The sequence below is a fragment of the Ambystoma mexicanum genome, chromosome 2q (genome assembly GCF_040938575.1).
Source record: "Ambystoma mexicanum isolate Mex_15411 chromosome 2q, UKY_AmexF1_1, whole genome shotgun sequence".
Lineage (NCBI taxonomy): Eukaryota > Metazoa > Chordata > Amphibia > Caudata > Ambystomatidae > Ambystoma > Ambystoma mexicanum.
Genome location: NC_090924.1, coordinates 792,798,362 through 792,819,269, shown reverse-complemented (window position 1 = coordinate 792,819,269; position 20,908 = coordinate 792,798,362). Strand labels below are relative to the sequence as shown.

Sequence of the window (20,908 nt, the reverse complement as noted above, 5' to 3'; positions counted from 1 at the left end):
GCTGCAGGAATGCTAAAACAAGTGAGACTTCTGGGTGTTCGCAGGTGACAGAGCAGTGCTTTACTTACCGGAGCCCGGGAAGAAGCCGACGTGTGAAGTGGAAGCTGCGCGAGACGAGGAATCAACAGGAGGCGGTCGCAAGAAGAAAGCAGACTGAGGCGCTTCTCCGATTGACCTGGAAGAATCCAAAGACGCCAATAAGGGCGGTGAGTCCATCCCAAGGCAGTGGGGACTCTGGGGCGTGTTTTTTTTTTTTATTTGCATTTTTTAAAGCGCTCACACAGCCCACGGGCATCGAGGCGCTGTTACAAGAATTGTTGTATTTTTTTTTGTGTAATTGGTTTTAATTGTTGTCTTAGTTGCATATTTATAATGCGCTTAAATACCCAGAGGTTTCTAAGCGTGGACCCTGGCTCGAAACTGTGTTTCTTCGCGTCGTCTTGCTTCCAAAACGAACACGTTGCGGCTGGGCTATCCTCCTGGCAACACTGAGTGGAAGTGGTTAACGCACAAATAACCAAGAAAAAGAACAAATTCATTTGATGTGAAAGGGGGTTTAAACAGCAAACAAACCCCTTTTCAAGCAAAAGGATATATGATGTGCACATAGGGGGAGAACCCAAACTGGACAGTATATCCAGAGGACAGATTAACAAACCAAGAGTATATGCAACTTTGGGGAAGGGCTGAAGCCCTGTGTGAAAACAAGAAGTCCTGGCAGCAGAGTATGCGAGGCAATCACAAGCGTGTGAAAGCAAGAAATCCGGGTAGAAAAATAAACCAGGGGGGCGTGGCTTGGCAGCCATGGAGTAGGCTGCATCTCGACTGAGCTCCGTGATCCGACAATTGATCCTGGGAAGCGTGAGCTGCCTGGCAGCAGATTGTGACATCAAAATAACACTATCGATGCATGAAGGTGCCTGGAACAGTAAGAAAGTATCCGCGAGTGAATAGACCCAGGTGAATGCAGGATCTGATACTTTGTTGCGCACGCTGGAAGAGACAACAACAGACAAGATGGCGGCGTACTTGGGACAAAGGGACACGTGAAGTGCGAAAGTGGAGCGGACTGCCAAGAAAGTGCGGTATATCAACCGTGAGCATGAATCGTGTTTCGTGTTAACACAAGCCTGCACTAGCCCGAAAACAGAAAGTGCAGCAGCAGTGAACGGTACCCGCGGGAGAATGCACGACGTGGCAGCCACAGCACGCAAATGAAGGGATCTGCGAACCCACCCCCAGCGGACACTACACACAAAGCGGCCCCATAAATCAGAACAGCAACGCGAACAAGCGCAAGAGGTGAACAACCGGCAGCGGAGACGCCCGCTAGCATAGTAGAGTTCTGAGGCTTGTGGCATGCGAGCTGTGAGTGGCGCTGCAGAAGAGGAAGACAACTGGAGACGCTCTGCTCGCTCCGGGGTGCATTAACTGAGGCGAGCGGAGGCGGACGGCAGGCGACCCGTAAATACGCCTTCAAGGACAACAGCATAATACAGCTGCCCATGATGAGTCTTCACGAGAGCCAGTCTACGCGCGCAAGGCAGACAACGGAGACAGCAGGAGCGCTGCACGCATATGGGCAACAGCCAACGGCAGCCGATCCAAGGACAGGGGGCAAGGAGTGATTGCTTAACGGCTGACGTGTGAGACTGACACATGCATACAGAGGCTTAGAGATAAGCCGATAAGAGCAGAGTGGAGCGGGACGGCTGGAGGTTCAGGGCAAACAGCTGTGGGCCCCTGCGCCCCCCCCTGGAGATAGGTAAGCACAGCGGACCTCTGGAGGGGGTAGCGGAGTGGCCGATGGCTCCCCCCTTCCTGAGAAGTGGCACACAGTGGGGGACCAAGCAGAACACTCCGGAAGCAGCAGCAATAGCCATCGAAGTGCAAAAGCCATAAGCAGCAAGTAACAAAACTGAAGCAACAAATGTAATAGGGGGCAGATGTAGATATACCCTGAAACATCAGCTTAGGCCATAAGTCGAATGAAGATACAGCCGCAGACAAAGTGCTGATATACGGCCTGGTACAGCAATCGCTAGGAAGCATAGGAATCCATATCGCTGGATGGGAACACATGACAAGAGGTAGCAGTAAGCCCCTGGTGAGGACAGGCCCAGGGCCTCAGCAAAACAGAGCAATGGCGGTGAGGGGCGGAAAAGTCAAAAACAAGCAGCCTATGATCGACATCTTCGCAAAATCACAACAATCCCCCAGGACTCCAGCGCAAAGCACGGAAATTGTGCCGAAAGAGGTGGCCACTCCACGGGAGGATAGCGCAATTCTGACAGCTATAACAGAACTGAAATCCTCATGGGGAGCAGCGATGGCAGACATGAGAACTGCACTGGAAAATAAAATAGATGCAGTGGGAATTGAGGTCAACCTGTTGAGACAAGATGTGAGAGCTCTGGCGAATGTACAAGCGGCCTAGAAAGTGCGGTGAAGATTAACACTGACACTAGCACGCATAATGCTAAGGAAATCCACGTGTTGAAGCAACAGGTGACTAACCTGGAGAATCGAGCCGAAGAGGCAGAAGGACGGGCGAGACGCAAGAACGTGCGAGCCGTCAGACTGCCGGAGGGGGAGGAAGGTCAAGATCCCACGAACTGTGTGAAGAATATGATATTGCAAGAGATGGGGGCCGGAGAGCTCTCCCAAGGGTTTGCAATTGAGAGTGCACATAGGGCGCTGATGAGAAGACCGCAGCCCGGGACCCCTCCCAGAACAATTATAGCAAAAATTCTAAACTACAGAGACCGCAAGATATTAGAAATTTTCCGGAAGGGAGGGACGATAAAAAGGGGATCTGCGACCATCACTGCATATCCCAATTACACTATGCAGGTACAAAGACAACGGTATAGCTAAGTGGCGATCAAGAGGAGACTACGTGCAGCTGGTTACAAATACATGCTCCTGTATCCTGCAAAGCTTAAAACGTTCCACAAAGGCAAAGCGCTGTTTTTTCACACCCCGGAGGAGAGGGCAACATGGCTGGATGCAAACGGCTATCCAGATCGAGGCGAAGAGCAAGACCAGCAGGAGCACGATAAGTGATTATAATGCAATGTAGGGTGGTTGAAGTGAAGAGGGAGTTAGTAAAGTGGCAACAAAGCTAGAAATAGAATAGTGTTGAAAGTTGTTACATAAATGACATTTGGACATGTTGGACTAGAATATAATCCGTGAAATGTATGATGGGCAGCGACAAAGGCGCTTAGAAAGATATATAAAACTGGAGCTATTAGAGGGAGAAGGCCTATCCCCAGGTAGTAGTATAGGTAGAGCACCATTAGGGTAACGTTTCCCTGCTGAGCTGCGAGTATGGCATTGCTGGAAAAGGGCTAGATGCTGGGGTGCCTGACATCCAGGGATGGAGCTGGGCAACAGTTGTCGGAGGGTGAGAGTGGGGGGAGATTGCAGTGGAAGTTGGGGCAGGGTGGAAAGTGGGGAGGGGTAGATGAAGTTGGGGATGTTGGGGTGTGTGCAGTTGGGGAGAGTTGGGAAGGGGGGGAAGTTGGGGGAATAGTTGGGGTACAAACCTACACCCCGGGGGAGGAAAAAGACACAAGTCATGGGAGACCTTAAAATAGTTACTTGGAACGTTAGAGGGCTCAATAGCTATTTAAAAAGGAATAAGATTATGATGTATCTGCGCAAACAGAAAATCGACATAGCCTTGCTACAAGAGACTTATCTAACGCAGGAAAAGCTAGAAGTGATTTGAAAGAAGTGGACGGGGACTATGGTGGGAGCAACATATTCAGCCTACGCCAGAGGCAGAATTACTTGGGTGGCTCTGCATGTCCCGTTCCAGCTATTGCAAACCTCAGCGGAGCCAGATGGGAGGATGGTTGTATTAAAGGGGTTGGTAGAAAACGGAGAGATATGTATTGTAAATACATATGCCCCAAATCAGGACACAGCGGCATACTTCAGAACACTATATGGCAAACTAAGTGGGTGCGCTGGGGGGGCAGTAATCTGGGGAGGCGACTTCAACTGCGTATTAAACCCGAAAATACATACGTCAGACACCAAAATAGACAGACCCACCCCATCTGCGAGGGCATTGCAGTCACTGATAGCGGATTTTGGGATGAATGATGCATGGAGGTCACATCATCCGCAAGACAGGCAATATTTGCGTTATGCAGCCCCTCAGAATTTACACACTAGATTGGACTATGTGTTTGTCACGCATGATCTAATGATGGAAATAGTGCAAGCAGAGTACAAACCGAGGGTCCTCTCTGACCACTCGCCGCTGATGCTAGTGTGGCAGTACCAGTCCCTGAGAGCAAGGATACCGACGTGGCACCTTCAAGCAGAGGCGTTGAAAGACAATGTATTTAGGGAGGACATGCGAAAGGAAATAAAACATTATTTTGAGATAAATACTGGCAGTGTGAGGTCAGCAGGCACACTCTGGGAAGCCTTTAAGGTAGTGATGAGGGGGGTAGCCATAGCTAAGTCCAAAGGACTACAAGGTGGGATATTTGCCGAACTACAAGAAGCAGAAACTGAGCTAGAAATTGCACTGGAAAAGACAGGCAGCACCAAAGAAGATATCGAAGCAATACTTAAACTGCAACAGAAATGTGCGGGACACTGGGAAAGATTATCTAATCTCAACTATAAAAAGTATATACAGAGCCAGCATGCAGGAGGAGATAAACCAGGAAGAGTTTTGGCATGGCTATATAAAAACGAGACCCCCAGACCCACAATTAGAACGATAGAGAAGAAAGATGGAAGTATAGTAGACACTCAAGAGGGGGTTAATCAAGAATTCATGGATTATTACAAGCACCTGTACGGGGACGAGGGAGGGAGCAACAGTGAAGAAATAAGAGAAATATTAGAGGACATTGGATTACCGCAGATTAGTGCGGAGGAGAGAGGTGCTAGGCGCACCCATTACTCTAGAGGAACTGGAGGAGGTAGTGAGGCAGCTACCCACTAGTAAGACCCCGGGGACTGATGGACTCCCAAGCGAATTCTATAAAATGTACCAAAATGAGCTAGTCCCCCCGCTCTTGGAGATGCTTAATGAAGCGTATGAAGTAGGAAAGTTACCAGAGTCCCTACGAGAGGCGGTTATTATACCACTCTCCAAACCAAATAAGCCTGGCCGGGACTGTGGCTCTTACAGGGCCTTGTCAATGTTGAACCAGGACAGTAAAATATTAACAGCGGTTTTAGCAAATAGCATGAGGAGGGTTATTAATAAATTAATACACCCTGATCAGACAGGCTATGTCCCTAACAGGAATATATCCAACAACCTCAGGCGGCTGCACCGAGTCATTGAATATGCAAACCGAGACGTGGGTGCGGTAGCGATAGTGTCACTAGATGCAGTGAAGACTTCCGACTCGGTAAAATGGCCTTGGCTAATTGCGACCCTGGCCAACTATGGTATGGGACTGGGATATCTCAAATGGGCCAAGTTACTATACAGTGCACCGCTAGCTATAGTTAAGACAGGTGCAATGATATCGGAAAGATGGCAATTTAGCAGAGGAACTAGGCAGGGATGCCCATGGTCCCCCATGCTGTATATTATGGCCCTGGAGCCCCTGGCAATATACCTGAGGCAGCAATATGAAGAAATAGGAATTGCCATTGAAGGGGAGCCACATTTAATCTCCTTGTATGCTGACGATATGTTGTTGTATTTACGCTACCCGGAAGAGAACCTCCAATACATATTAGAAGTAATGGAGTGATTTGCAATGCTCTCCAGCATTGCGGTGAACCCTGGAAAGTCATGTGTTTTTCCACTGGGCAGGTACAGGGGGCTTCCGTTAGAGCAGTTACCGACCCTACAGATACCATGGGAGGTTAATACATTTAGATATCTTGGTGTAGATATATACCATACGGTAGAAGAACAACATAGGCACAATACGAAGAAAATAGTTAATAAAATTGAGAATAGTATGAAGTTCTGGGCGAAGCTCCCCTTGTCGATGATGGGACGGGGAGCAATGCTTAAAATGGTGGTATTGCCTAGATTGTTGCACTGCTTTGCGAACATCCCATACTTGATACCTAGAAGATTCTTTGCCAGGTTAGATAGCGTATGTAGAGAATTCCTATGGCACGGGACGAGAAACGGGGTGGCCCTATGGAAGCTACAAAACCCATATAAGAAAGGGGGCATTAAATGACCAAACTTTGAAATTTACTATATAGCAAGCCAGATAAAATACGTAGCTAAATGGCTCTCTGAGGAGCCGACCTTAGAATCCAGACTGTTCCGGAAGAACTGCGCCCCTATCTTCCTAAGAGAAGTGATGTGGTTGCCTAGGTCGGAGATGAATGGACGCCCAAGGATGATGGTGCTAGGGTGGGAGATATGGCGGAGAGCCTGTCAGTTAACGGAGAATCCATCTCCGTGCTCACCGCAGGTCCCATTGATCACCTTGATGGGAAAAGAAAAGCAACTAAGACTAATGATCAGGAAGCATTGGGAACCTGTTGGGATAGTAACAATGGGCGATGTGTGGCAGGAGGGGAATATACAGGATTTTGAGGTGCTGGTGACAGAGACAGGGTTGCATGAAGGGCAGTGTATTGCATACCATGGAGTGGTGCAACGAATTAAATAGAAGTGGTCCGAAGTAGTACTAGCGGATGAACCGTACGCAACCATAGATACGATATGACATAGCAGAGGGGGGACATGAAACATCTAGATTATAGGAGATGATAATGACCAAAGTGGGGAAGGAGGTGGTGCAACTCAGGCTGGACTGAGAAGAGGAGGTGGGGGCACTGATGAGCGATGGGATGTGGGAGCGAGCCCAAGGATATCATAAAGTGTCAAGAAATGCAAGACTACAACAGATACAATTATACATAACCCATAGGGCGTATATGACACCTCAAAGAATAGCCAAATTCAAAAACGTAGGACGACAATCATGCCCCAAATATAATGAAGAAAATGCTAGAATAGTGCACCTGTTTTGGTCATGTCAAACAATAGAGAGATTTTGGGGGGAAATGGATGGAAGAAAAAGGGATAAAAATTGGAGTAGATACTGCATGGGCTTGCCTGATAAGGGGGTTCCCTAGACCACGCAAGCTCAGGCATGTGAGCAAACTGAAAAGTCTAGCGTATATTATAGCAAAAAGAAGAATCGCTGTGGGGTGGAAGGTATGTCATAAACCTAGACTGGAAACATGGTGGAGAGACCTACAAAAATGGGCAGAGGCAGGAACTATGGTGTGGCAGGAAACTTGCAATGGTGGAGGGGAGGAAGAAGCTGGCACTCTATTAGCCTGGAGGCAGCTGATAGCTGAATTATTTGGGCCCATGTATGAAAGAACAAGTGATCGAGATTCGACAAGGAGAGGAATCCCTACTGCAGGATTTGGCAATGGAAACGAGAGAGAGTAGGCTTAGCGGGAGTGGGGGGGTTGGGAATGGGAGAAACAGCGGAAGTGGATGCAGCAATGAATATTTAATGATTATTGGCACTGAAAGTTTGGTTTGTATTGTGTGTTGAAATAAAATCAATAACATTGTTTTAAAAAAAAAAAAATGAATAAACCAGGCAAAGAAACCTGTGTGTAATAAAGAGGTCCAGAGGAAAAACAGGGATGTGTTGATTAAAAACAAAGAGGTGCTGAGAAGAAACGTCAAGAAGTAAAACCCTGGCACAGAAACATACCAGGTGTTCTGTAGGAAATACAATTGCAAAGTCAAACACGTTTGTATGCCAATTGCTTTGAGTCTACAAAGGCACAAATAACTGTTTTATGTGAAACTTCAGAGAGCCAAGAGAAATCCACGTGAAGGGAACCACCCTCTGGAACCAGGATCTCTATCGTGGAAGAACTTACGTTGGATTAATTTATTATTATTTTGTGAACTGTTTTCCTAACCTCCCAAGGTTAAAGGCATTTCCCGTTTCACCTTAGCTTAAAGTTTAGTTTCAGCGTGATGGTCAGAGTAGAACTTTGGACACATGACAGTATTGATTTTGACATCCTGATACAGGGAAATTCCTTTTAGAGCAGGGTCAGATGCCTTTTCCCCAACCATTTTATTTTCAATAAAAGTCTTTAACAAAAAACACGCCGTATTGGCCCATGGGCATAAGGGGGCTAACGAGCACAAAACAGCTTTAACAATAAGTAGCAATAACTCAGAACATGACATTAATTCAAAGACACACAAGATCAAAGACCAATGAACCCTCAGTTAAAAAGAAAAAAAAAACTGTCTACCCACAAGAAACTAGGCTAAAGGTGCAGTTGTCCATAAGCAATCGCAAACTTAACAATTTGGACAAATTTACCAAAATGTCTCATTTTTTAACCCCTTAAGTGCCATGGGTTTTCCCCCCAGTGCCAAGGCCTTTTTTGGTGATTTCAGTATGTCGCCATTCAATCCCATTCAATCCCTTGTAACGTTTTTGTTACAAAAGATTTCTCGGCCAAATTTGGCCTCTCTTTTTCCCACATGTGGGTGGTCATAATGCCACCCAGGAATCCCAGTTTGCTGTAGGGGGCTGAGAGAAAATAACCAAAAAGGGAGAAAATGATGGGCTTTTTTCAAAGAAATGCCAATAAAATGATGTACAAAGAAGCCTGTGGTTTTTTCCTTGTAAGAGCTAGGAACAAATGGTTTGCTTTGCTGAATTTCCAATTTTCCTGGCTTTCGAGAACAGGTTAAGTGGAAATGAAAAAAACGTATTTTGATATGGTTATCAACCGTTTTGTGAGAGGTAGCCGATTTTTTTTCTTTTTTTTTTTCCAATGGGACATGCGTGGACGGAATGTAATAAAAGGGTAGTTAAGCTGAATGGTAGGACAAACGCATGCATTTCTGAAAAGTAGACAAAATTCCACGTTTTCAGAGAAAAGGATCTTATCATAAAGGGAGTTTAATGCCCTTTGTAGACCTATTACAAATATGGTCATCAGCATATGTCAAGATTTGGATATGCAAATCTCCCTCAAGGGAAGGAAATGAGATAGATTTAGAAGGTATTTCACCAAAATCACTAATAAATAAATAAGCTGGAGCCAGAACGCAGCTGTCTCGCAACCCACGAAAGGTGCAGAATTTGACAACCATACACCATGGCCATTTAGTCTTACTTTTATTGTAGCATGTGTATGTAAGAGAGCTGTCATTATCAGTAGGCCCAAAGGAATTCCCCAAGATTGTAATTTTTCCCAGAGCTATGAACAATTTCCTTGGTTGAAAACGTTAGTTTAGTCTACACATGCAATATACACTGGTAATGCTTATGTTTGCAGGCTTGTGACTGTAGAAAATTATGCAGAAAACCATTTAGGATGGTGCCCATTGAGCGTCTAAACCCGGTTTGTAATTTCTGTACTCTGCTTACTGATTGGGACCATTGATTTAAATCTTTGAACAGATGCAGCAAATAATGTTCTTGTGCAATCCAGTAGGGCAGTACGTCTGTAGTTCTTTGGTTCATTCCTGTACATATTGGAATAATAATAGAAGACTGTTGTTGGGTTAAGCAATTTGTTTGAATAGTGGGGATAAGAATGCATGATATGGCATTTATAACACGCCTGTACATAAGTGTTTAGGCGCGACAAGACGAGGGGGATTCAAGGGAGGACAAAATAACACTCTTGCTAGGCCTTGTGTCATTCAGATCACGCAGGTGCGACGAAGAGGGAAGGGGAGAAGTGCCAGGGGGGAGTCGAAGGGGGAAGTGCAGTTAACTCAAAAGTGCAGCCAGTGGGTGGCTCATGAGTGAAGTGAGAAGAGACTGTGGGGTTTTAGATACAGACCCTTAAGTGCTGGGGAGCCCAGAGGCAGTGCAAGGGCAACTGGACATGCAGGATCCTGGGCCCGAGTTCAGAGGGTGACCAGGTGACCTGTGCGCAGAGCAGTCAGGTGCATCAGCAGGGGAGAGGAAGAGAGCAAGCAGAAGCAGGAAGCGAAAAGGAAGGTCTTGAGTTGCTTCCGGAACCGAAGGTGGTTCTGCTGAAGTTTGAGAGAGGCAGGGAGGCTGTTCCAGAGGGAGGCCACAGCCAAGTAGGTAGATCTGCGCCGAACTCTCTGCATCCGATAGTTTGACTTCTTAGAGACGTCGGAGATGTGAGGAGAGAAGGAGAGAATGGAGTTGAAGATGACACCAAGGTTCTTAATGTACTCCATGTACTCCAAAGCTCTTGATTCTCCTTAGATAAAATTACGGGAATACCATCTGGGCTAGTAGCACAAGATGGTTTACCTTTATCAATAATATTAAGGAAAATAGCCCCTTTCAAATTCACATAACTAAATATTACCACTCTGTAAACTAAATTCTAAGACTTCTAGCTTGGATGGCTCATAAAGTTCCTTGTAGTACGTTTTCCATCAAGTTCATTTTCAAAGAGTCTTGGTATTTGCTGTTAATTACTGGTTAACTGGTTAAAATGATTGTGAATTTCTTTTTTTGTGTTTGTTGTTGCAATAATAGCTAGCATCTTTTCTCTATTACTTTGATCTATTCTTCTATAACCCGTCAATCCGTTTGTAAAGTTCATTCTTAATTGACAAATGAAAGACCCTAACACACTGCATTGGGTAACAGTTTAAATGTGAACTATATTCAAATATTTCTCCAAACATGTCATAAGTTACACATGGTATGTGATTTAATCAAATCAGAAAATTAACAATCAAATCCCATGAGTTTAGACAATGGTGTTATAGTAAAAATCAAGTTCAGCTTGTTAAAGAGGCATGAATTTATCATCTGCGGGATTAGCCCACTAAATGGGAGGGGGTTTTGTTAAGCTGACCCCTATTAATTGTGTTCTACATAAACAACCTATAGGTAGTATAGTTTGATTACAGGTAAGTATGTTAGGCTTAACATTAGACCCAGGCACTGGAAACCGGCCTTGGTGCTTTCTTTTGTAGGAAATGAATTCACATTTTATTATCTGCCTAGCAACTGTAGAAGCTGTCTGCACATTGCAAACTACACTTTCCCAGGATCATGTTGGAAGAGTTGAGCAGTCTTTGATGCTTTCGAGGTCAAGAAGTCAAGCTCATGGGCACTGGGGGAAGGCAGTGAATGCACAGGCTGTTTATAATTTATCATATTAGTTTGCAAAACTGGTCTGACTGTTTCAAAATGTCCCATGGCGGTTTCAAATTGCACCTTAGCACATCTCAGCCTGGGCAGTGGTTCAATGAGTTCCTAAAATGCAACATTACACCAGTAACTTGTAAGCAGTTTAAGGCACTTATAGTGTCATGATCGGTTGTGTTCTCATGCGAAACGGCAGAGCTCTCCGGCGGCGGATCAATAAAGAACCGCTGGTTATCTGAAATGTCTCAATGTTTTGGCACTATGATGTGGGAATTGTGGGCTGGACTGTGATGTCAGAGGTGGTCGAGGGTGGTGTGTTGACATTTGCAGGATCCAATCATTTTTTGATAATGTATGTCACGCTATAGGGGAAATAACGTAGCACTTCCAATTAGCCTCGTTTGGAGGAGTGACCTAATGTTGCAATATTACTTGATGCTAATTAGTAAGATTATAACATTTTTCATTTTGGGGGTGGGGGGGGCGTTCCTCACTCTGTTTGAATTTTGCTTTCCTAGCTGTATCTGCGGGCAGAATAAATTGCGTTACTTCTTGTGTGGTATACACTTCTTTTATTTATTTATTTATTTTTAAGACTCCCTTTTACCTGCGAGTTCCGAGGCGACCCGCAGTACAGTGTCATGGGGCAATTATCACTCTTAATATACAACCATGGAGATGCGTTACATTAATGTAGTTTATATTTAGACTGTTATCCAGCACAGTGCGTCAGGGTCTTTTGTGTGTTGTAGGAGGCTTACAGGGCAACAGCCTTGCCACGTTCTCCTGATGCCTGCAGCAGGGTTTTTGCGCACATTAGCACAGTTTGTTCATCAAATCACATTTAGTTCTAGCGCATGGGGTTTCCTATTCCTTTGTCCAAATTGCATACTCAGTTTCATTTCTTTGTGTTTTTTAAGATGGGTGTCTTTTTGTAAATTATTTTTAGAAACTTACTTTAAGATTTTATGTAGTTGGCTATTCTTTAATGATCTGGTCAAGAGACAGTGCGCTCTTTGACACAAGTCTCTCATAGTTCTTCCTATGAAGTTTTGAATCATTGGAATTATCTGAAGAGTTAAGAGAAGACAAGTAATTCGAGAGATTGAAATAGTCATCCTTTTTGCATAACACAGAAGTAATATTGTAGATAACGTCTTGATGGAACCCATTTTGTTATTCTCTTCCCTGATCCATTCACACATAGGCCTGCGACTCCAAAATTGGTATCTTGGTTTTTTCTCCCATTGGGTACAAGATTTAAAACTGCATGATCAGTTTCATGGAACTGTATATTATGGGACCTGCAAAAGTGAAAAATCTCATTGTAGACAAAAATATTATCCAGGGTGGAATTACTACCCTCTAGTTTCCATGCCGTGTGAGCTGGTATGTTGTCTTCAACATTCCCATTTATCTTGGTCAAATTCCAAATGTCCATCAAACCTGCTCACTTACTTCTGCAAACCTCTTTAGGAGGTCTTTTAGATGGCACTGCATAGGGACCAGTGTCGATTAATATCCATATAATCTGGGCATGTGCAGTTCCAATCACTAGCTATATTATCCTCTCCATTCCGGAAGTAAAGTTACATTGCAAAAGTAGGTTTCTCATATTTCCCACAAAATCATCATCCTGCATAGCCGGAGGATTCCAATAAATATTCACTATAACTACAAGTTTTTCAGACTGGGATTATTACACCAGTTTAGACAAATTGACAGTAGACAGAAATAAGTAATGTGTGCTATAACTGCACCAAAGATATTACAACTATTACTAAACCACCTGATGGTCTACCAGAGGTACCTTGCTTAGTCTTTGAAGAGTTGCAGTATATCCATTTAGGTAGAGAGCATGTTAACCACACCTCTTGCAAAAGAATAAGATCATGTTGGGTTAAGCATGAGTAAGCTAGATATGATCCAAAAGGGGTGACCTCTGGTGTTTCATGATAGAACTGATGAGAGAATGATCTTGATGCTATCCCTCCATATCAGATTTCTGAAAATAACAAGACCGCCAAGACCGATATTCTGGCTCTTGAGACATTTTTCCTTTTTGTTGTGATGAATTGTGACCAGTCTTTGAGATTTCAGCCCCCTCTCACCTCATCTCTGAATGTTAGGCCTTTAAGAACCACTCTGTTGATTATTGCAATGTATCCTGAGTTTTAGTGTATCGTGAGGAAGGATTTTCTTCTAATGGAAATCAAATATTGTTACTATTCAATGATGGACGATTATTCATACGAAAGAACAGTTCAATTCAGAGTAGAATGGCTTTTAGCAGATTAAAAAAAAAAAAACTTTGCTTAGAGCTAAACACACTGATTAGAGGTCCGTCATCACAGTAGGTGGAACAGTAGTTTCAATTTCATCTACGCTATGTTGGAATACAAAAGCCATTATTATCCGACAGGACAAATTAACTTTGTCTGAGACCGTTATAACATTCTGGAAGACACTATAAGTTGAGGGTCACTCTGCTTCCTGTGTGGCTTAGCACTATGGCTATCTTCTGATATTGTCATCTTAAACCGTAGAATAGAGTCAGAGCCAGTTGTTTCTTGATTCCTGATGGGTGCCTGTTCTTTCATCAATTTTCCTGCGTTTTGGAGGTGGAGGAAATTGATTTGCCTCACACTTCCCCAATTTCTTCTGTACTCCTTTTTTCAAAACCTTAAAGCAAAGGTCTCGATGGAACCTCCTACCAGATTTTATTTGTCTTGGTATCTTGATTGACTTTGCTTTTTTAGAGTTAATTTTTTTGCCTTTTCGGTGGCCTCATAAGTCTTGCCCATTAGCGCATTGTGGTTTATGGGGCAGAGAAGCTTCTATTTCAATGGGTGATGTTGTTTAATCGACCTCCTCCAACTGGGTCAGCCCCGTTGAAATAACTATCGATAAATAGGATGTTATTAAGTTTTGAGAGCTATTAATCCGTATGTGAGTCTATGGGTTCTCTTGAACCGTTAGGCTAAATTTACCTACTATCTGACGACCAACTGTTCGGTTTCTTGAACCGGAGCAGGAGAAATCTTATTTAAAGATGTGGTGTGGGTTTTCTGTACCTCACACAAAATAATGTCCAGGATCTCTAAAGAATTTGAGACAAAATTTAGGGCTGTGATCCAACAGCAGTAGCCCTTTGAGAGAATTGGATTGTCTTGAATAGAGGTGAAGGAGTAATTATGGGGATCTCGCTGGTACACGTTAAATGATCTAGATCTGCAATCCACTCAATTTGATTTTTCATGCTGTTGTAATGGTTTGAAAAGACTTCCTGTGATACTTCCACAATCTTCTCTTTGCATCTTTGCAGTTGGAGGCCCATGTTGAGGGGTCACCAAATTATATTTTCTGCTGAAGTCCTGTTTCGATCCTTTAATCTAAAAAACACATTTTTCTTTTTTGGGTATTTGCTTTTTTAAAGTCTATATAAGACAACTGCTTTCCATGGTAAGCTCCCTCATCAGTTGAGAAGAGTCTAATGCGTGTCTTCATTGCTTGCATGACCAGTTATAGGGATCCTGCTTTGTGAGTAGCTCTATTCCATTGGTATGCCTTGCTCCTTAAAATATATGAATTTCAGCATTTGGCTGTCATTTCCAAAAATAGAAAGCTATGAAAGGAATATATAGGCACTCGCTGCCAACTACTGCCCCGACTGCACTTGCTCTCACTTCTCCATGCGCTTCTTGTGCCGCACAGGATTTTGTAGCAGGCCTCCAAGAAGCAGGTTTCTCAAATTAGCAAGAGCCAGACAGCCGGGTACCCTTCTGTAGGAAAGGCATTTGATCATTCGAGTGCCTAGTCTGCAGACTCACACTATCCCTACAATCCTCATTATGGCCACCTTCTATCAGCCACCAGGTCAGTCCAATCTCTTCCTTTCTGAATGGGCTGATATGGCTTCCTCCCTACTCCCCTCTTCTCAACTCCTCCTGATGGGTGATGTTTACATCCATCTGGACTCCCCTTGCTCCTCAGGTCCTTTCCGCAACCTCTGCGACTCCTTTGCTCTTTCTATCCATCCCTCTGACCCCACCCACTGCAGGCCACACCTTGGATGCCCTCATCTCTACTGATATCCCTCTCTCTATCCCTCTCACTACCTCCCTCTCCTGGACTGACCACTCTCTTCTCTCAACACACCTGAAGGTCTCCTCTCCTCTTGCAGCAATACATCCAGCACAGCCAATTGGCTTCAGTCACCAGACCCATGAAAACATTGACAGTGGCTGTGTTTACCACCTCCTAGTCTCCACCACCCACTCCTTCGTCTGACTCCCACCCTGACACAGCCCTCGCTAACCTCAATCTCTCCATCTCCAACACTCTTGACATTCTGGCCCCTGTCATGAGGGTCTGACTGAAGCCCTGACTGAAGCCTTACAAAAAGTGCAACTCTTGGTACGACTCCGACCTGGCTGCACTTAAACGCATAGGTGCCTCCTCCCCAGTGCATGTCGACTTCAGCAGGCTTCAGCAGGTGTCCAGCCTGCGGGGGGCTCTTTCCTATGTCTGACCCCCACGCCCTCTGGCTCCGCTGCCTTGACCCTGACCACGGCTGGGAAGGTTGTACCGCATGCAACACACTGACTCCACGCGCACTGAAGAACAGGCTAGCTAGGTGGAGGGAGCTCTTCGAAAGGTCACCTCCAGAGGACTTGAAGGACTTCATCAGACAGAAATCGAGGCACGCTGTTTTCCATCGCACCGCGTAAGAGCGACTCCTTCCCAAGGAAGTGCCTGAGCAGGATGAACCTCTCTGGTTCTCGCACCAGCACACGTACCGAGGCTAGTCCATCTACCGGCCTCACGGCCGAGAGGTCAGTAGATCCTTCTGGAGGCAGTGCTGAGGGACTGCAAGGTTATTGTACCAGGTGTACACCCAAGGGGCAACGCCCTAGTACCGGCATAATGTCCAAGGGGGCGCCTATGTGCAGCACTATCTCCAACACTGCCGAGGGCAATATGCCTGCCAGGCCCTGGCCTGAGGTGCGGGGTAGGTCTCATGCTTACCGCCAAGAGTCTTGGAGGAGGCTGGGCCAGTGGAGCCAAGCACCACGACTTGGGCATGTGGCACACAGCTCGACGAAATGGACGCTGCGCCAAACAACTTGGCCGCTCATCCAATGCTGCTCCATGGAACGGACCAGGCGGGAGAACAAGTTTCATGGTGGGACTGGTGTCCTACAGTTTTCCATCAGCAGCGCAGGGCCGGTTCCCCCTGCAACCGAGACAGAGTGCGCTCCAGCCTCCAGCCACCCCGTCAATATCTCCTGCCACCTCTTCAGCCTCCGAAGACTGGTTCTTCGAAAGATTCCTGGCGCTGATGCGAACCCCTCAGATGGGGGCCATCCTGTGGGATGCAGTCAGGGACTTGCTCCCTCCGGTCACTCCACCAGCGCCCATAGTCATTCCTCCTATGGCTCCGGCGCCACAGGCCCCAGCGCACCCCTTGCTGCCCCTGCGTGCTCCTTTGATTCTGGCTCCACTGCCTCCCAAAGTAAAGGCGGTTCCACACCGCCCTCCAGCTCTGGTCTCCACACCGCAGCCTGCGGCGTCCAGCACTCCTCCCCCTGCTCCGGATCAGCCGGACACTCTGGTGGACACAGATGAGGAGGAGGGCCCTGACATGCCGTCGTCAGCAAAGTCCTTCCACAAACGACTTGCAGGTCTGGCTGAATATTTGGGCCTTTCTCAACCAGAGGTCGAGCAGCCCGAAGTCCTCACCCTACGACCCCCTACCAGAATGGGTACCCCGATGCAGAAAGATGCCTTGGCCAGGATGGTGTGGCTCAAGTCACACTCTGCCAAAACTGTCAATCGGTGCCTCAACGCCAAGTATAGGCAGCTGGAGGGGGATCCACTCTTGCTGTCTGCTCACCCTCAGCCGCACTCTTCTGTGATCACTGCAGCGTCACTCTACTCTAAGCCTCAGTCGTCCTCGGCCAACTCGTCCTCTGCACTGCTAGGTAAGGAGGAGAAGATCTTGGAGGCATATGGTAAGAAGCTGTACTCCGCCTCGCTGCACCTGCGTCAATCCAACGCGGATGCCATGCTGGCAGCCGTTAACCAAAGGCTTTGGCGGGAAATAGCAGACTTCCTCCCAGAACTTGCGGTGCAGAGCCAAACACGCTTCAAGGCAGGACTAGGAGAAGCCAAGCTGGTAGCGCAGGACATCATGGAGTCCACTGTGGCCCACTTCGATACCTCTGGCCGGGCCATATGTATTGCCACGGACATGAGAAGGACTGCCTGGCTTGGGGCTACTAAGCTTAACCTTGATGTCCAGGAGTGCATCTTGGACCTTCCATTCAAGGGTAGTGACCTTTCACTCTACCACAGATGAGGAATTAGATAAAAAGAACAGCTCGCAAACTGCACAGTCTTTATCCTAACGAGGGCCACGCCCACGGCCTACACCCAGTCACATCAACGCTCTAACAAGGGGTGGGCATTCAGTGGGTTCCGAGGTTTCCAGGAACAGAGGTCTAGGCAGCTTGACCGCTTGGAGTCAGCACCAGCACAAACAGCAAAAGGGGGGGCCAAGGGCTTTTTCCAGTCCCCCCCCCTCAGCAGCAGCCTTGGAGGGAAAGGAAGCATGACGTGTCCCTTTGGGTCCACATGTCTGCGGTGGGGGGGCAGGCTTGCCTTTCACGTGCAATTTTGGCGCTAGAACTTTTCAGACCCCTGGATCCTCTTGGTAGTATCCTCTGGGTACCGCCTACCGGTCCCTCCCTTTCCTCCCTCCTCCCCTCTCCCGCAGATTGGGGCATCAACTCTGTTGGCGGAAATTTGGTCACTCGTCGAGAGCCAGGCAGTGCAAGAAGTGCCAAACTCCCTGAGAGGTTTAGGCTTCTTTTCCAGAATTTTCGCCATACAAAAGAAGAACCAGGCTGGCCTGAGAGCTGTGTCCTCTTAATACGTAGTAATGTGATGCTCAATTATAGTTTTGGCACCATGAGCTAAATACAAATCTACATTTAAATTAATTTGGAGTGTTAATGGTTCTTTTTTGACATGCCCAAGACATAGTGGTATAGGAGCGGGATTTTCCTAAAAAGAGTTTGGAATTGTGAAATGAGGATAGGTGCACTGTTTTGAATTGTGCAAAGATTTCCGATTTTTGGGTCCATATTGTAGAAGGAATGATTTTAGAAGTAGATCTGACATTCAGTGGTGCTTTTATATTCTTAATTCTGCCAAGAAACATGTTTGAATGGCCTAATAAAGCAACAGCTGCACGCCAAACACTTGTATTACTTGTTAAAAGTAGAATTGGCGTCTGGTTAGTTAAAATGTAAAAGTTGGCTATATTAAACAAAATCAAATTCTTTAAATTTAGAGGTCCAGGAGGAGGATGCAAAGATATATGGGAAACAGAGGAGATCTCAGTGCAAGAATGCAAAGGGGAAAGACAAACTGCCAAAGAATACACAGGGCATAAGACTATGGGATGCTGAACAGGCCCCAGAACAAGCTATTACTCTGGGATGTCCCAAAAACAGTCTCCATACTGGGTAACTGAACAGTGAAAGAATAAACTTAATGTTTTTAAGAAAAGGCCAATTTATTGTAATTTCATCAATTATAATTCTTTTAATTTATAGCATTAATCCTGCAATTCATCATTCACTTGGGCAACAGGTATTCATGCAGCTCTATTGCTCCCTTGCACTCATCCTACCCATAAGGCATTGTGCAGCAAAAGGATTGAGCCGGTGAGGAGGAAGATGGCAAACAGTAACTGCGAAAGAAATCATGCCTGGGGTGTTACACTTGGTTATAAGAATAAAGATTGTGTGTTTAAGCTCTATTCATCTGCTTTGTCTTTGCCTTTAATGTACACCACATGTTCCACTTTTCCTAGAAACTGTTTTTCTGTTTTCTTGAATATCTAATCTATCAATTTGTTTTGGTTTGTAAAGTGTGCTACTTTTTCCAGAGAGAGTGCCATGTAACGTGTGCTCCTGATTCGTTTGCTACTGATCCGGCAAAGCAAACCACTGTGAGCGTCAGCTTCCTCCTTTCAGAGTAAGTGGTTAATTGTATTTGACATATGGTAATTTGTAGTTGAATGGAGATGAGAACAACTTTTTCTGGGGTGTATTTTTCTATTTTTGTATTCCTAGGTTGTACAGTTGCAGGATACCAAAATGTATTTCTAACAAGGTCACACAACAAAATTAGTGTTTCTTTTTTCAAAACATCCAATGATCTGATTTGCATCAAAGATTCAAGGGTGCAATAAAATAGTAGTGCACACAGTTTAAACATTTCTTAAATGTTCATTCCTGTGGACATGTGCCGAATGGTACATTTAAATAATGGGTAAGAGTTAGCCTGTTCTAGTCTTCAGTTCAACAAATTTAACTACAAATGATCAAACCAGCCACAGCTTGAATACATAAAATGACAGCTTGTTCCGGTGCCACGCACAGTAGAAGTGAGAAATGCATTGATAAGGCCAATTTCATTGCATCGGTTTCCTTTCAGCTTGTGGTACAGGAGAGGCCTCCTCAAGCCTCCAATTTAAGTCCCAGGCCCACCTTAGGACCTCTAGCTTTGAAGTTCTTTACGTCTAAAGTGCAGAGAGTCAGCTTCACACCTGGCCTCAGGCTCTGGGTTTAGCCACTCTGATCAGACGAATTATTTACTTTTGCTGAGACGGAAACTGAAGGGTCAGCTTGTACTTGGCTGCAATGCCAAAACGAGTGGTGATGTATCCTGCCATCCATGTGAGGTTCAAAGGTAGCCAGCTGTTACTTCACTTTCTGGTAAATTAAAACCCCAAACTCAGACCCATTGTTTTCAGTATTGTGCAACTGGAAGTCACCAGTTTTGTATCCAACAGAAAATTTATTTTTTGGTAAACTTGGATTTGGCACTGTCAAAGGTCATTTGGAAGCCAGCCCTCATAGACAAAAACTGCATAGTCCGGGATTGCACGGTCCGCGAAAACCACATTGCAGCCAAGGTTTACACACTCTGGCTTGCAGGCAGTCTTCACATTGGCACCCTTCTTCCCTGTGTTGGTGAGAAGGTTGTGTCGAACATAAGCTTCAACCCTTTGGTGATCTGGTCCTCAATAGTGATTTTGGTGCCCAATGTATTGTTTGTGTTACATTTCTCTGTGAAGGTCAGGCCATGCTCTGACCACTTCGTCTCCAAACTGCCAGTGAGTTTTCCACTGTCTATTTGAGGAATGGGATGTGAATTCCACTCGGCTTTCAGATTTGGTCTTCAGATGCAACTTCACCAGCCCAAAGCTGTCATATCTTTGGTGGACTTTGCAAGGTCAGCATAAAATGGTGGGACAGCCATTGTACTTGGTCTCGGGCTGGACCGCTCTGCATGCGGGCGGCAAGAGGGCGAAGGGAAGGAGTGAGATGAACTTTGAAGACTGCACCCTCATAACTAAAGAAGCAGCAACTGCCACTGTTCACAACCTTTTCTTTGATAGATCTACCATTGAATGAACTTTGCCCTGTGGTGGGCTTCGGCACCTTCTTGTTTCCAACATGGAAACCAAGTTGGCTTGTAATGCACTATGGGTTTTATTGCGTAATATATAATTTAGTCGGTATTCCAGTAAAAGCAGTTAGGGGTTTCTTTGCAAAGAGGTTCTTCAGGTAATCCTGGTTTTGTAAATGTTCTTCAACTGTATAAGTTTGATGTGGTCCATCATTTCAGAAGACTCCAACAAAGAAGGGCTTGCTGTTGCCACTGTGATTTGCAGGATCCTTATTTGGTGAGGTCAGAGGTCATTGCTTTCTGATTTCAAATATTGCTGC

At 45.5% G+C, this 20,908-nt stretch overlaps 1 protein-coding gene and 1 pseudogene across 1 annotated transcript in view; one reads left to right on the top strand and one right to left on the bottom strand.

Annotated features, from left to right (window-relative positions):
- Window positions 1-20,908, top strand: part of PITRM1 (pitrilysin metallopeptidase 1) — a 1,609,076-nt gene that overhangs the window by 376,182 nt on the left and 1,211,986 nt on the right. The window contains exon 9 of the mRNA XM_069648021.1: window positions 19,060-19,148. Coding sequence (XP_069504122.1) covers window positions 19,060-19,148 — 89 coding nt within the window. The remainder of the gene's footprint in view (window positions 1-19,059; window positions 19,149-20,908) is intronic.
- LOC138569022 (voltage-dependent anion-selective channel protein 2-like) lies at window positions 19,634-20,447 on the bottom strand (annotated as a pseudogene).